General features: G+C 39.5%; 1 protein-coding gene across 1 annotated transcript in view; it reads right to left on the bottom strand.

The window, feature by feature from the left end:
* CATSPERB (cation channel sperm associated auxiliary subunit beta) overlaps positions 1-15,561 on the bottom strand; it is a 74,395-nt gene that overhangs the window by 57,249 nt on the left and 1,585 nt on the right. The window contains exons 2-5 of the mRNA XM_045823769.1: positions 12,436-12,524; positions 10,365-10,505; positions 7,082-7,142; positions 3,849-3,944 (exon numbers count right to left, since the gene is read on the bottom strand). Coding sequence (XP_045679725.1) covers positions 3,849-3,944; positions 7,082-7,142; positions 10,365-10,505; positions 12,436-12,524 — 387 coding nt within the window. The remainder of the gene's footprint in view (positions 1-3,848; positions 3,945-7,081; positions 7,143-10,364; positions 10,506-12,435; positions 12,525-15,561) is intronic.

A 15,561-nucleotide genomic window follows, 5' to 3' on the forward strand; every position in this document is an offset into this window, starting at 1 on the left:
ACGTTTACTTTTTGTTCTCTCCCCGCCCCGCCCCATTTAAACAGCGGTGGAAATGTAGAAAATGAGAATAAATCTGAATAGCAGTGGCACACAGGGAAAGTTATCATTTAGGGACCAGGACACTTAGAGGGATTTCTGGAAGATATAAAGAAGTTGGGGTAGAACCAACAGGAAAAAAAAAAACAATCAGAGGTGAAACATCTTCAACTCATCAGTCTATTCTTAGATATGCAGGCGGCTGGAGCTGGATAAAGTCAAACGGTTATGTGTAAGAAACGGGGAGGATTTCCTTTCTTCTGAAGAAATGGGAGAAGTGCCTATGAAAAGGAAGCCAGGGAAATGTGACAGAATCCTGCTGTCCCCATGTAAGTCTCCGGCAGCTCCCCAAACGTTTAATAAAATCCACTACAAAACCAAAGACTGTGTGTGATATGTTTTTCACATACGGTCTTTTTTTTTTTTTTTTTTTTTTTTCACTGTGCAAAGCCAGGGAAGGAGCTAGATTTCCATTTGGGTTGACGTAGTGTAGGGATGGCCAAGAAGGGAAAGAGACACGATTTATAACCAACCCGATCCACTCCAAAAGTCAAAGAAATCTGGGGCAAGGCAGCTGACTTTCCAGGGCGTTACACGTGTGTGCAGGCAATTAATGGCCAGATCTTGGAGGGCAGGAGATGAGGGCTGCAGCTGGGCACGACTGCACTGACTTGAAAACGTCCCTTATGTACAATCTCCTTCAACTCAGCTATTGGATTTTAAGCCCTTTAAGAATGAGGGAGTGATTACAAAAGTCTTGACTGCTACCGAGAAGCTAAAGAGAGGCAGAAAGGTGACCAATATGAAGGTGACTAATACCAAGTGACTAACATCACTAATGGTGGTGATTAAGAACTATTTTAGTGGGTTGGTCTGGGGTGTGGAAGGGAGAGTAGGAAGTGAGGACAACATTTGCAAACATCTCTCTGAGATAGTAGTGAGTAAATATTTCCAACTGTTAACCTGACCTGAACCTTGATTGCCATTTCCCAATGTTCTTTCCCCATCTCCTCAGCATTTCGGTGAGCGAGATCAGCACACACTCGATGGCTCCGGTAAGAAACCTAGGATCTGTCCCCCATACCTCTGTGTCCCTTGCCCCCGGTTCACGCAGAGCTGATAGGAAGTCGTCATATCAGCTCTGCCTCCAAAACGGACTCTGAAGCCGCCTCCTTCTCACCACCACCACTGTCCGTCCCACAGCCCCAGGGCTCCCAGGCCATCTCCTGAGTGGACCACGGCTACAGCCGCCAACCAATTTCCTGTATTCTAGTCTTTCCATCCTTCCCCCAAGAGTCAGGTCTCTACACAGCAGCCAACGTGATCTTTTTATAAGGCATAAATCAGAATTTACCGCTCTCCTGCTTAAACACTCCAAAAGCTTTTCACTGTAACTAGAATAAAATGCACACTTTTTACCGTGATAGCTGCCAGCTTCCCCAGATTCACTCTGCTCCACTCTGTCTACCATTTGCTGTGCTTCCACGACACAGGGCATCTTTCGGTCCCTCTAACAGAGGGACTCTCCTTTCTGCATCTGGAACTTTTAAGAACTTCTAACTTGTGGTCCTCTGTACATTCTAAATAATGTACATTAAAATCGCAATGCCGTCTGTAATGCTCTTGGTACATTTCAATATGTAAGTGATTCAGGTGACAGATTATTGTTAAAATTGAAATAATTTTATATTGTTATTTTAGTATTCACAAGTATTCAAGTTCAGTTGACTCTGTTCATTAGATTCCACATATGAGCGAAGTCAGCAAAACAGAGATAGGCTCATGGATAAGAGAGCAGGCTGGCGGCTCTGGACTGGGGTCTGGGGGTGAACGGATGGAGTGAGAAGGAGAAAGAGCTCACGGACACAGACAACGGTGCAGTGACCGCGGGGTGGGGGATGGGGTGGGTGGAGGTGGAAGAGGGTGTAAGGGGGGCAAATGGTAATGGAAAAAAAGTACAACAAAATAAACTATTTAAAAAAAACACATACTAAACTTAAAAAATAATCAAAATATCAGAGCCTCAAAAACCGTAATGATTGAATAACTGAGTATTTTTAAAAATTTTGGACACTATGAACACGGGAGAGCAGAACATTTGGTCGTTTTTGTTTCAGATATGTTACTTCTGGTTGAAGCAATAAAACGATACAGAATTGATTTGAAGTTCCACTCCCGAATGCCACCGCTGGCATGAAATCGCTGTGTATATTTCTCGCTCATGCTTTTTTATTTTTACTACAATGTAGATGTACCCATGAACAACAAACAGCATTGCCATATGCGTTTTCTGAATTTTATTTTATTTATTTTTAAAGATTTTATTTATTTATTTTTAGGGAGGGGAAGGGAGGGAGAAAGAGAGGAAGAGAAACATCACTGTGTGGTCGCCTCTCGCACTCCCCTTGCCAGGAACCTGGCCTGCAACCCAGGCATGTGCCTTGACTGGGAATCAAACTGGCGACCCTTTGGTTCGAAGGCTGGTGCCCAAACAACTGACCACACCAGCCAGGGCCGTTTTCTGACTTTTAGATAAATGCTTTCCTACTCTATTCTGACACTTGATTTTTCACTCAATGTTTTTGAGTTCTGTTCTTGATATGTGGATCTATTTACTTCATTTTAACAAAATACACCACATGTATTTGCCTTTCCCCCTACTGCTATACATTTATGTTATTTTCCACTTTTCTTATTACAAATAACGCTGCATCACATAGATTTGTATGTGTCTCTCAGTACATATGCAAACTTTCTCTAGAGCAGTTCTGCCTATCAGAATCACCTGGGAAATTCGTTTTTGACTAAAGATGTCTGGCCTCACTTAAAGAGATCGGCTTTTGATTGGTGTGTGGTGGGGTCCAGACATCACTGCTTTTCTTAAAGCTACCCTGGTGGTCCTTTTCATAAAAGGTAGTCTTTATTTGTATTCTGTACTCTACATAATGGTACCGTATTAAAGTAGGAGTAAAAGAACGAAGTAAAGCCCTGGCTGGGAGGCTCAGTTGGTTGGAGCATCATCCCATACACCAAAAGGTTGTGGGTTCGATCTCCAGTCAGGGCATATACCTAGGTTGCAGGTCTGATCCCCCATTGGGGTATGTGTGGGAGGCAACCAATGGATGTTTCTTTCTTACATTGAAGTTTCCGTCTCTCCCCTCAATCCTTTTTCTCTCTCTAAAATCAGTAAGTATATATCCTCAGGTGAGGAATTAAAAAAAAAAAGAATAAGGGTCAAAAGGAAAGTGAAAAAAGTGAGGATAAATACCAGATATAGGATCGAGTATTTTAAAAAAATGCCGCATAGTGCTACAGATGACCCGGAAATCGGGCTGTGAGTTAGACAACTGGAAAAAAGAAACCTAGTCAGTCGCATCACTCAATGTTCATAACCCTTAAAATAAAACAACCATTTTTTTCATGAAAAAATAGAAATGTTCTAAGACGGAACAAGACATTTTGCTGATGGCCCTCACACAGAAGACTGCCATGCAATGAACACCATCTTCTGTGACATCTTTATAAAATATGCAAAAACTACTCGGGGAAGCCATTGTTTAGTACGACCTGCAGTGTGGCTACAGAGAAGGCGGATTTCCCCATTTCTACAGCGCGCGCTGCAGACCCCGCTGAACAATCACCCGCGTGTATTTAATTCTTTGTCTGTCGCATTAGGATAGGGAGTCCCTCAAGGGACATGGTCATCTCTTATTTATCTCTAGTACTTAGCACAGAGTTGGGCATTAGTAGGTTATAAGATTTGTCGAAAGATTATCCCAAATTCCATTTCACCCTTATCCGCTGCCATTTACCTCGGACAGTATCCAACAGTGTCCCTTCGGTAGTGTAAATGTTTAGTCCGTGCTGTAAACTGATTCTCACTAACCACTCCTCTATGGCTGCGACATCTGTTTGAAAACAAAAGGCAGATAATTAATTGCTCATGGCAGAACCATGCCATGTTGGTAAAATTTAAGACTATATGAACACCACCAACAATGACTACTTTTAATTTCCCAATCATTTTGATTACATTTACATATGTTTTCCGATGCTCTTCCGACAAACATTTTGATGACACGATGAGGAAAAGGAATGGTGAATTGATCTACCACTGTAGCAATAAATCCGGGTAATATTTTAGATCAGAATTTTTCTCTGAGGGTAGTTGGTGATTAGTAAAAAGCAAATTATGCACTTCAGATGAAATGGTATACTATTTTTTTTAAAGATTTTATTTATTTATTTTTAGAGAGGGAAGGGAGGGAGAGACAGAGAGAGAGAGAGAGAGAAAGAGAGATCAATGTGCGGTTGCTGGGGGTCATAACCTGCAACCCAGGCATGTACCCTGACTGGGAATCAAACCTGCGACACTTTGGTTCGCAGCTTGCCCTCAATCCACTGAGCTACGCTAGCCAGGGCTGGTATACTATTTTCTGAAACTAGACTGTGATTAATTAAAATATATAGTGTAAACCCTAGGTCTGACAATAAGAACATTTAAAAGCATACATAATATGCCGATAGTGCAGATAAAATGGAATCACAAAAAAATACATAATATGAATGAAGACAGAAAAGGAAGAGAAAAGTGAAATGGAAAAACTGGAACAAATAGAGAATGCCTGATGGTAGGTTTTATTACAACCATCCCAACAATTATATTACATGTACCGTATTTTTAGGACTATAAGATGCACCAGACCATAAGACGCACCTAGGTTTTAGAGGAAAATAGGAAAAAAAAATTTGAAGCAAAAATGTGGTAAAATATTTAATAACCTGTGACCCTGCTTCATCACTGCCTGAACCCCCCACCCTGCCACTGCGAGTCAGGTAAGCTACTTTCGTACTATAAGACGCTCCCCCTTTTCCTTCTAAATTTGGGTGGGGGGGGCGTCTTATAGTCCAAAAATATGGGTAAATGGTCTAAAAATACCAATCAGGAGTCAGATTTAGATGTAAAACTCAAGGCTGAACTATATGCTAACTCCAAGAGACCCACTTCAAATAAAAAATGTCGATGAGCTGAAAGTGTGAGTGGGATCTGGGGAAGCCGCGGGCAGGGAGCATGGCCTGGGAGCTGCTGCGGCGGTTGTGCCTGCGGGCCAGGACTGGGGCCGAAGTTGAAACCTGGGTGCGCCCATGAAGAAGATGCCCAACCCAAACAGCCTGACTGCACAAACTCGTGTCCGCCCAGGCCTCTAGGTGGACCTGTGCCCCACCCCAGCTAGAATATGGCACTTCCTGCGACTGCTGGAGGAGCACCTGGTACCCAAGCAGATCAACCGCTATTGGTACTCTTGCTGTCACTGCTCTCTATCGAGCAGTTCCTGGACTTTGTGGAAGATAACGATGTGAGAAACACCATCTGTGCTTCTGCAAAAGGAACTTCCGGCACAACCGGCTAACACAATGGGAGAAGTGGATCTTCTGATGGAGAACCTAACCGGCCTGCACTGGGACTGGATCAAAGTCGGCATACGTGTCATTTCCATGAACTTGTAAAACAGAAATATGTGAGCCCTGAAGATCCACAGGTCTTGCATAACTTTTACAAGTCTTAATTAAAATTAGAAACAGAAATAATGAGGTGGTTCTTATAACGGTACACGAAATGACTGAACATAAGGAAAGAATGGGTTTGATATTTTCATTGGGAGTAACATTCAATATTTTCTGGATTGGATTTATACCAACAGCATCTCTTTCCACATGCTTGTTAACCAGCACATACTTCTGTTTGGTGGTGATACTAAGCCTGCTCACCCTAAATGCAAAGGAAACATTAATCCCACCTGTAATACGGCTAAGGTAGTGAAAGATGCATATGAAACAGCCAAGAGGCTGTGTGTACAGTGTTAGCTGGTCGATCCAGGGCTGGAAGTTGAGGAGTTCAATGCCAAACTCCAGACAAACATATTCAGGTAGTTCATGAGCTCTTCTCACATGCTATTCAAGAACTCAGAACAACAGTAGGACTACATGAAGAGTTACAGAAAAGAGGGTTCTGGGGTTGTTAAAACCCATGCTACTTTGGGTAAAGATGACTTATTCCTTAGAGAAGTGACCCAGATGATGGTGCAAATTAGCACCACAGTTATTCCAGGGTTTGAATGGTTATTTTCTTTATACTAGTTGAACATTTTATGAAGCTAAGGTAATCAAGACAGTGTGATATTGGTAAAAGACAGTCCAGAAGTAGTAATTTAATGGAGATGAACTATTTGTACCATTGTTATGGTGCTAGAATAATTGCATGTTCATAATTCCCCCACATTAACCTCAGTCCACACAATGCACAAAAATTAACTCAAACTGAGTCATCTACCTAAATACAAACTGTGGAACCATACACTTGGGCTGGGCAAAGATTTTTCAGCTGTGACACCAAAAGTACAATGCATAAAACTAAAACCCGATAAATTAGACTTCATCAAAATAAAAACCCCTGATATTTAAGAGGCATTCTTAAGAAATGAAAAAATACAAGTCATAGACTGGCAGAAGGTATTTGCAGATTGTATATCTGACAAGGATTTGTATCTAGAATATACAGCAAACTTGAAGAAGATTTGAATAAGTAATTCACCAAGTGGCAAGTAGGCACACAAGCCAGGCTACCACGTAGCAAACACTTAACAGCAGATGCCACAGTAAAATAACACATTACACATTATAGCCTGTAACATTTTAAGATTAATGATTCAGTTCCAATAAAACTAATTGGTACAGGAATTTCTCAATACTCTAGTTTTTCAAGCTTTAGAAAATAAGTTTACTTTAAATAAATAGTAATATAAATGTTATAATATGTGTCAGAATGATCTATAAAATAATTTTCAGATATGGAAATTAAATTCATTTTCAATTAAATTTGAATTTCAGATTAAGCAAAAGTAATTTTTCGTATGACCCAAATACTATAGTATATGAGATATTTACATGGGATAGCAAATACTTTTGTAATATAATAAATGTTTTTATTTGTTAAATTTGGGGATTCAGACCCATGACTAAAATAACCAATTCAGATCACTCTTACCTGTATTTTTTGTAATGTTTTCTCTGGGAATAATAATCAGCCAGTTAGCTTGGTCACTGTACTTAAGTAAAAAAAATCAGAAAACAATGTTTACAATGTTAATAACACTTATTTCTGCCTATTACACTCTATCTCTTAAAAACAAATGTAAGACAAAACATCCAATGCACAAACCCTTTACCCAGTACCTTTATTCTTAGGAATTCATCCTACATGATACTCACATATGTGTGAAATGTATTCAAGAATATCCTTCATCATTATTTTAATAGTAGTAAATTGGAAATAACTAAGATGCTCATCAGTTATGTGTAAGTATAATATTACAGCCACAAAGAGGAATATCATACAGCCAAGCTCAAAAGCAGACAAAGCTAAAGCAGAGCTGGCTTGATGTGTCAAGAGGGCAGACCTTGGTGTTTACAGAGCATTTGGGAATTTAAGAGAGAAATCTCAGGAGCAAATGAACGGCAAGTATGATCTAAGTGTTAAATATAAGCTCTTCCCAAATCCTTGGGCAACACAAGTACAGAGAAGACCCATAGAAGGCCACATTAAAAAAACAAAACAAAAACAAAAACCGAAAAAACCCAGCAGTGGAAGCTAAAAGAACTGAGCAAATATATCAGCTGCTGAAACCATAGGTAAGACAATTTGCAGTTTGTGCCAAGGGAAATAATAGCCTTTTAAACCACCACCAACAAAAACAACATCAAAGTTTCATGGGAACATAACAGAATCCAGAGTTGCTACAGTTATTATCACCAATATCCAGTTTTCAACCAAAAATGACAAGACATGAAAAGAAACAGGAAGGCATAGCTGATATGCAGGGGGGAAAGGTAGACTCAGAGTGAGTCCAGGTAACAGATGAAGGCCTCAAAGCAGCTGTTACAAGTATGTACATAGATTTAAGGAAAATATACTAATGAAGTAATGGATAGGAAAATACAGCACATAAATTTTTAAAAATACAGAAATAAAACCAAGTGGAAAATATCAGGCTGGAAAGTAAAATAACCGGAAAAAAGTTTTTACTAGATGAGTTCAAAAGCAGATTAGAGTTAGCAAGAGAAAGAATAGATGAACTTAGAAATACAGCAATTGAAATGATCCAATCTGAAAAAGAGGGAAATGATTATAGAAAAGTGAACAGAGACTTAGGTATCTGTGGGGCACCATCACAAGTTCCAAAATGTGCATAATTAGGATCCAAGGCAGGGAAAGAGACATAGAAAATGGCAGACCATTTTGGGAGAGCAATAGTGACTGGAGACTTTACAAATTTGGTATACTTACAATCCAAGCAGCCCAGAGAGACTCAGTTAAGGTAAACACAAAGAGACAATTAAAAAATATATTTATGTATTTATTTTTAGAGAGAGAGGAAAGGAGGGAGAAAGAGAGGGAGAAAACATTAATGTGAGGGAGAAACGCTGATCAGTTGCCTCTCTTACACACTCTGGCCCGGGACAGAACCTGCAACCCAGGCGTGTGCCCTGTCTGGGAATTGAACCGGTGACCTTTTGCTTTGTGGCCAATGCCCAATCAATGAGCCACACCCACCAGGGCCACAATGAAACAATCTTAAAAGTAGTCAGAAAAAAATGACACATATAAGAGAAAATGATAAAATGAACAGCTGACTTCTCATTCAGAAACAATAGTGTCAGGTGACATACTTAAAATTCAGAGTGCCATATTCAAAATGCCGAAAGGAAAGGAAGTAAACCAGAAATTCTATATCTGACAATATTGTTATTCCAAAATTGTGACCACTAAAAACTATTAAAATTCATAAGTGAATTCAGCAAATTTTCAGTATACAAGATCAATATATAAGAATTAATTGTATTTCTACATACTTGCAAAGAATAATCTGAAAATGGGATTAAGTAAGCAATTTCCTTTACAATAGCACCAAAACAATAAAATATTATACTATGAATATACTTAACAAAAGAAGTATACCACTTAGACTCTGAAAAATACAAAATGTTGTAACAAATTAAGAAAATCTAACAGAAAAATATCCCATATTCATGTTGGGAAAACTTAATGTTATTAAAATAGCAATACCCCCCAGTTTGATCTATAGGTTCAATACACTCTCTAGCAGAATTTCAGCTGGCTTCTTTGCAAAATTTGACAAACTTATCTTAAAATTCATATAAAAACTAGCAAAATTCACACAGAGACTAGCAAAAACAATCTCGAAAAAGAACAAAGTTGCAGGACTCATTCTTCTGATTTCAAAACGCACTACGAGGCAACAGGACCAAGGCAGGATGGTGCTGGCTTAAAAGCGAGGTATAGAGCAATGAAATAAGAATCCAGAAATAAGCCCTCCTATTTGTAGTCAACCGATTTTCAACAAAGTCGCCTCAACAATTCAGTAGAAAAAATAATAGTATTTTCAACAGATGGTGCTTGGGCAGTTGGATAGCCCCACGCAAAAGGACGATGCGGACCCCCGCAGCCTCACACCACACAGAGAAATGAACTGAAATGGGTCAGTAACCTAAATGTAAAAGGTAAAACTAGGAACATTTTAGAAGAAAACATGGGGGCTGTACAGTCTATGAACATGCTAAGATCACTTACTTGTACACTTTAAGTAGGTGAATTGTATGTATGTGAATTATGTCTTAATAAAGTCGTTACCAAAAAAAAAAAAATGAAGGTGAAACAAGACATTTTCCAGGGAAAAAGATCCCAGAAAACTGTTGCCAGTAGACCTGCACTGTAAGAAATGCTACAGGAAGTTCTTCAAGCTAAAAGGATAAGACACCAGATGGCAACTTATATCTACAGAAAAGAATGAAGAGCAGTGGACATAGTAAATATGTAGGTAAGTAGTAAGCAATCATATGTAGTTTTTTCTTTTCTTCTCTTAACTTCTTTACAAAACATATGATTTATAAAAAGCTTTTATTTATTTATTTTTAGCGAGAGGGGAAGAGAAGGAGAAAGAGAAGGAGAGAAATATCAATGTGTGGTTGCCTCTCGCACGCCCCCTACTGGGGACCTGGCCCACAACCCAGGCATATTCCCTGACTGGGAATCAAACCAGCGATTCTTTGGTTCACAACCCACGCTCAATCCACTGAGCTACACCAGCCAGGGCTAAAAAACATGACTGTTTACAGCAAAAAGGATAACCTGCATTATATATATATATATGTAATATTACTGGACTAGCTATTTTTTAAAAACACATTCTATAAAAAAGAGTATGCTACTAACTAATAACATATTGCAGAATAAAATAAAATGTAATTACCAAAGTTAAATTAAAGTAGAAGGTGCCAGTATATGTACTATTTATGATTTCCAGGCTGGGAGCAAGTCCTCCTGATGTGAACACGCTTAGAAATTCCTGTGAAGAACGCTTGGTTTTTGAGTGGAAAAAACAATGGATTTTCTTTAGGAAAGAGGGCAGAAAAACAAACAAGTGATGACAATTCAATGGAGAGAAGCACATTACATTAATTTAAAAGTGAGAACAAATCTATGACAAGTATATGCTGCTAAAGACCAATATCCTTAGTCACCCTAGTCTCTGGGGAAAGAGTCAATTTTGAAAAACACACTTTCAGAACTCGGTAACCTATGATGCTAGTGTCACAATAGGTTTTGTTATCCTTATAATAATCCTCCTGTCACAGAAGTGGTCATAAAATTGTGACGCTTAATAAACATAGAATCAAAGCCATATGCTACCATGTGTAGAAAGCCTTATTTTGTGTCCAAATAAAAAGAAGCAACATAGAAAGCAAAACTCATTTTACTGCATTTTGCTGGATACTCCCCATTTTAAGAAAGCCTATGAAAATGTAGTGATCACAAATGGTGATAGATACGAAGAGATGTAACTTGTTTATTTCCCCTAGTAGTTTGGATAAGTTACCTAAGTTTCGGAGTCCCTAGTTATAAAGTGGCGAAACAGACTCATTCCAAAAATACTTACTGAGCCCTTTCTACAAATTAGGCAGTGACAGAACACTGGGGGAACAGAAGTGAATGGAACAAAAATCCCTACTCTCATGGAACTTCCGTTTTAATGGGGCCTGAAAGGAAGATAAACCTAAAACCCTTTTCCTGTGTCTTGTCACTCTCCACAATGTATTGCTCTTTGCTAGGACGGTATGTAAGCCTTACATTATAACCATCCCTTTGAGCTCCTTATCATCTGTGAATGGAATTTTCTTCTCCTGTCAATCTGTCTTTTCTCAGTTTTCCTCAGAGGCCCCAAGTCAGTGAACCTGAGAGGGTAGGGTTAGTATTTCTCTACAATTCTTAGCTTCAAGTTTAAACGCCACCATCAACCCACTTTGAACGCACTTTTCAAAGCACTTTGAAAAATGTCTGACACACATAAGCCGTTTATACATTTGGTGATTATGTTTACTAATACCACTTCCAGGCTGCTACAACACAACTCTCCACAAAGTAGGTGATAATTCCCCTTTCAAAGGGACAAAACTGAGGAACAGAGAGGTTAAGCAACCTGTGCCCGGGCACACAGACTGCCTACGGAAGGACCGAGATTTGACCGGCACTCTGCAAGTGTCTCTTTCTCTAAAGCCGTTCCTTTCCTGTAATATACAAACACAAATAGGAAAGTCATTTTTTGACTCAGAGGCATGCACTTCACGATAGTTGTAAATTTTAAAAAAGTACATATATGTTTGACACGTCGAGAAGGAACTGAGAGTAAGTCAAAGCAGAGTGTGGGCTAAATGCATTTGTCCTTGTATGGTGTTTTTGTTTGTTTGTATTATATTTATCACAGATTTTTCAACAATCTGTTCGTTTCTTATTAATCTGTGTGTTGGTTAGCCTTTGCCGCATGGCCATGCTAACAGCGTGTTTTATTTTATTTTGTTGTGTGCGTGTATGTTTGGAATCTGCCATTATTTGAATCAACGGAATTCGGTCATCCCTTACCCAAATGACGATTGCAATGTGGTACTTGTCATAAAAGGGAAAGATTATTTCTAAAGGTCAGTGAGATGCCTTTGTCTGCTAGGCTGCATCTGTCCACCTTCAAAAAGTACAAATCACATCCCTAACTGAGGAAAAGTATTACAGCCCATCTTCTAAAAAGGGGAAGGATGTGGCATCTAACAATAAAAAAGCAAAACCACCTAGGGCATTCAATGGCTAAATGAGATATTTTACGTAATCCCAGTGGGATGGAATACAGAGGATTGTTACTTATATAGCATTTTACCTCCCCAAGTCTGAACACAGCAGGAGGAGCTACTTGAAAAGCATGTAGTGCTGCTGGGTTTACAGATGGAGTTAAAAACGAATGTAAAAGATTGCAACAAGCTGTTAGTGGGCCTCACCAAGTCATCCGAGGACAGATACAACTGGATGATTTCTTCCTTTTGGTGAAGCTCTTGGCTACTACAAGAAAACTGTTCCTCTGTATCACCTAAACAATACAAATATATAAACATATCTTAAGTTATGGATAGAATTTCCATTGAAATCATATTGTTAAACTGATAAAATATTTTAAAAGAATAATTACAATGGTATGCTTTACAGTCATACATGTCTATATGAAATTCTAATCTTTGACCATTTTTAATAGTGAGGATACAGAATCAGGACACCAAAAAGGAAGGTTTGACCAGACACTAAAATAAAATATACCACATACAAGGCTACAGTGCAAAATTTTCAGAGATGGTCTAAAAACAATTCTTAACTCTTAGCTCCTCAACCTTGGTGAGCCTGTGAAAGGGCCAGGAGTTGGAGACTGGAAAGAAAATTTGTTTTGATAGACAGCTAGTAATGGGAAGGCGACTCCTCCCACACAAAGGCGGGTGGGAGGGAGGGAGAGCCCTTCTCCTTATCTGGATCTAAAGCAAATCTCTTGTACAAAGCCTAGAGCTGCATGTGTGTGTTTCTATCCATCCTGCCCATCTCTGGCTTTTGATGGAAGAGTTTAATCCACCTACATGTGAAGTAAATGCTGATAAAGAGAGACTTCTGTCATTTTGCTATTAATTTTCTATATGCCTTCTACCTTTTCTCCCCTCATTTCTGGCATTACCGTCTTCTTTTGTAGTGAACTGATTTTTTTTTTGCAGCAAAACTTACAGCTATTTTCTTTGCGGTTTCCATGGGGATCCCACTTAACATCCTCAAGGTAAACACTCCAATTTGAATGCACAGCAGCTTAGCTTCAACGACACGCAAAAACGACACCTTTACAGTTCCATCCCCACCGCTTTCAGTTGCTGATGTCACAGAATTGCATCTCTACACATTGTGTGCCCCAAAACGTAAACTGATATTTTTAAATGTATTAATCTCCTAAATTATGTAGAAAATAGGATCTAGAGTTCTAACCAAAGTTAACCAAAGTTATGACAATACTAACTTGTAGAAGACTAATATATATTTTTAAATGTTTATTTCTTAAATCATCTAACAAAGTTGAGTTACCATCCACCATCACAAGAATACCAGCTTTTATAGTCGCCCAAGTACTTACCTTTATTGACCCCTTCGTTTCCCTGCACGGCTTCAAGTTGCTATCTAGTGCCCTTACATTCCAGCCTGCGGGACGCCCTTGAGAATTTCTCACCAGGCAGACCTCGTGGTAACAAACTCCCTCGGCTTGGGTATCAGAAAATGGCTTACTTTTCCCCTCATTCTTGCAGGGAAGTTTTCCCAGATATAAAACTCTCCATTGACAGGTTTTCTCGTTTAGAATTTTGAATATATTGGTCAACTGTCCTCTGGTCTTCAAAGTTTCTCATGAGAAATCTGCTGTTATCTTATGGAGACTTCTTTGAACTTAACGATTTGTTCTCTCTTGCTGTTTTCAAGATTCTTTACTTGGGTTTCTGACCGTGTGATTACAATGTGTCTCAGGGCAGGTCTGTGTGAGTTTGTCTTACTTGGAGTTTGTTGAGCTTCCTGAATGGTTACGTTGATGCCTTTCATCACATTTGGGGCGTTTTCAGCCATTATTTCCTCACATACTCTCTCTGCCCCCCACCCTCCCCTTTCTTCAGTTATTCCCAAATGTGTATGTTGGTCCATCTGACAACACTGCACAGGTCCCTTATTCTATTTGCTTTTCTTCAATCTTTCTTTTTTTGTCTCTTAGCCTGAATAATTTCCTTCGTCCTATCCTCAGATTCACCGATTCCTTAATCCACATGCTCAAATCTGCCCCTGCATGTCTTTAGTGAATTTTTTATTTCAGTTATTATACTTTTTAGTTCCTGCATTTCTTTTTGGTTTCTTCTTACATTTTCTACCTCTATTGATATTTCTATTTTGTTCATACATTGTTTTGTTGACCTTCTTCCCATGTGTCATTTGTTCTTTGAACATCTTTAAGATGGTTGTTTTAAAGTAATTGTTTCGTAGATCTGCCATCAGATCTTTTCCAAGGAAAGTTTCAGTTGATTTACTTTTTCCCTTTGAATGGGCCATGCTTTCCTGATCATTTGTATATCTTGTGCTTTTTTTCATTGCTGTTGAAGACTAAACATTTGAATCTAATAATGTGGTAACTCTAGAAACCAGATTCTCCCCGTTCCCCAGGGTTTTGTTTTTTGTTACTGTGTTTACTGTGAGCTTTTGCCTTGCTGTTGTAGGCTGTCTCTGTGAACAGGCTCAGCCCGGGGGGTACACGCTAGGTTTTCCCAGGTCTTTTCTGCGCCGCTGTGTTTCCCGGGGCATGTGCAGTCACTTTCTCATTTGCCCCATATATGCTGTTTTTTGAATGTCCTAGTCCTAGTCCTTAATGTCTGATTCTGAGAAGGAGAAATAAGTGAAAAATGAAGGAGGTGGGAAAGAACATTGGCCCTTTAAATCCCCTGAAAATCATCTCAGCCAGAGGGAGAGGTTCTGGCAACGACAGAGGTGGAGATGGTAACAACAATGGCTGCTTGCCTCCTTGTCTGCACCTCTGTGATCAGAAGCAGCAATCAGCAAGAGGGCACATAGCCCCAAATATTCAAAAGGCAGGGCCCCTTTTGCCCACCCTGGCTTCTACAAGCTGTGTACAACTGCTGCAGACACATGAGCACAGCTGTCTGCCCTGGGGGTGAGGAGAGGGTGTGGGTAGCTTCTACTGCGATAAGTCGATAATGACTAAAATGAACTACGATTTACTATCCAAGCCTTCCCCTGGAAGTAACAAGTCTTCAGTAGATTTCAGGGTTACAAAGGGGTTACATCAGATTCCTCCAGTGCAATTATTGTCTAGGTGGAGAGACACATTCCTGGTGCTTCCCACTCTGCTATCTTTCCAGAATCCTCTCTCCCTTCTCCTTATCTTGAGTCTGAGAAAAGAGGCTTTGATGGGACCACTCAACAATGTAACAAAGTGCTTTAATGTGGGTATAAACTCAGACTCCTGCTTGGGAAAAGATAAGAGAGGATTTGGTAGAGAGGATAGGACGAAGTTTTATGGGAAGGAGGTGACTTTGGTGACAGTCCTG

Source organism: Phyllostomus hastatus, unplaced genomic scaffold (assembly GCF_019186645.2).
Source record: "Phyllostomus hastatus isolate PE091 unplaced genomic scaffold, TTU_PhHast_1.1 phas_scaffold_501, whole genome shotgun sequence".
NCBI lineage: Eukaryota > Metazoa > Chordata > Mammalia > Chiroptera > Phyllostomidae > Phyllostomus > Phyllostomus hastatus.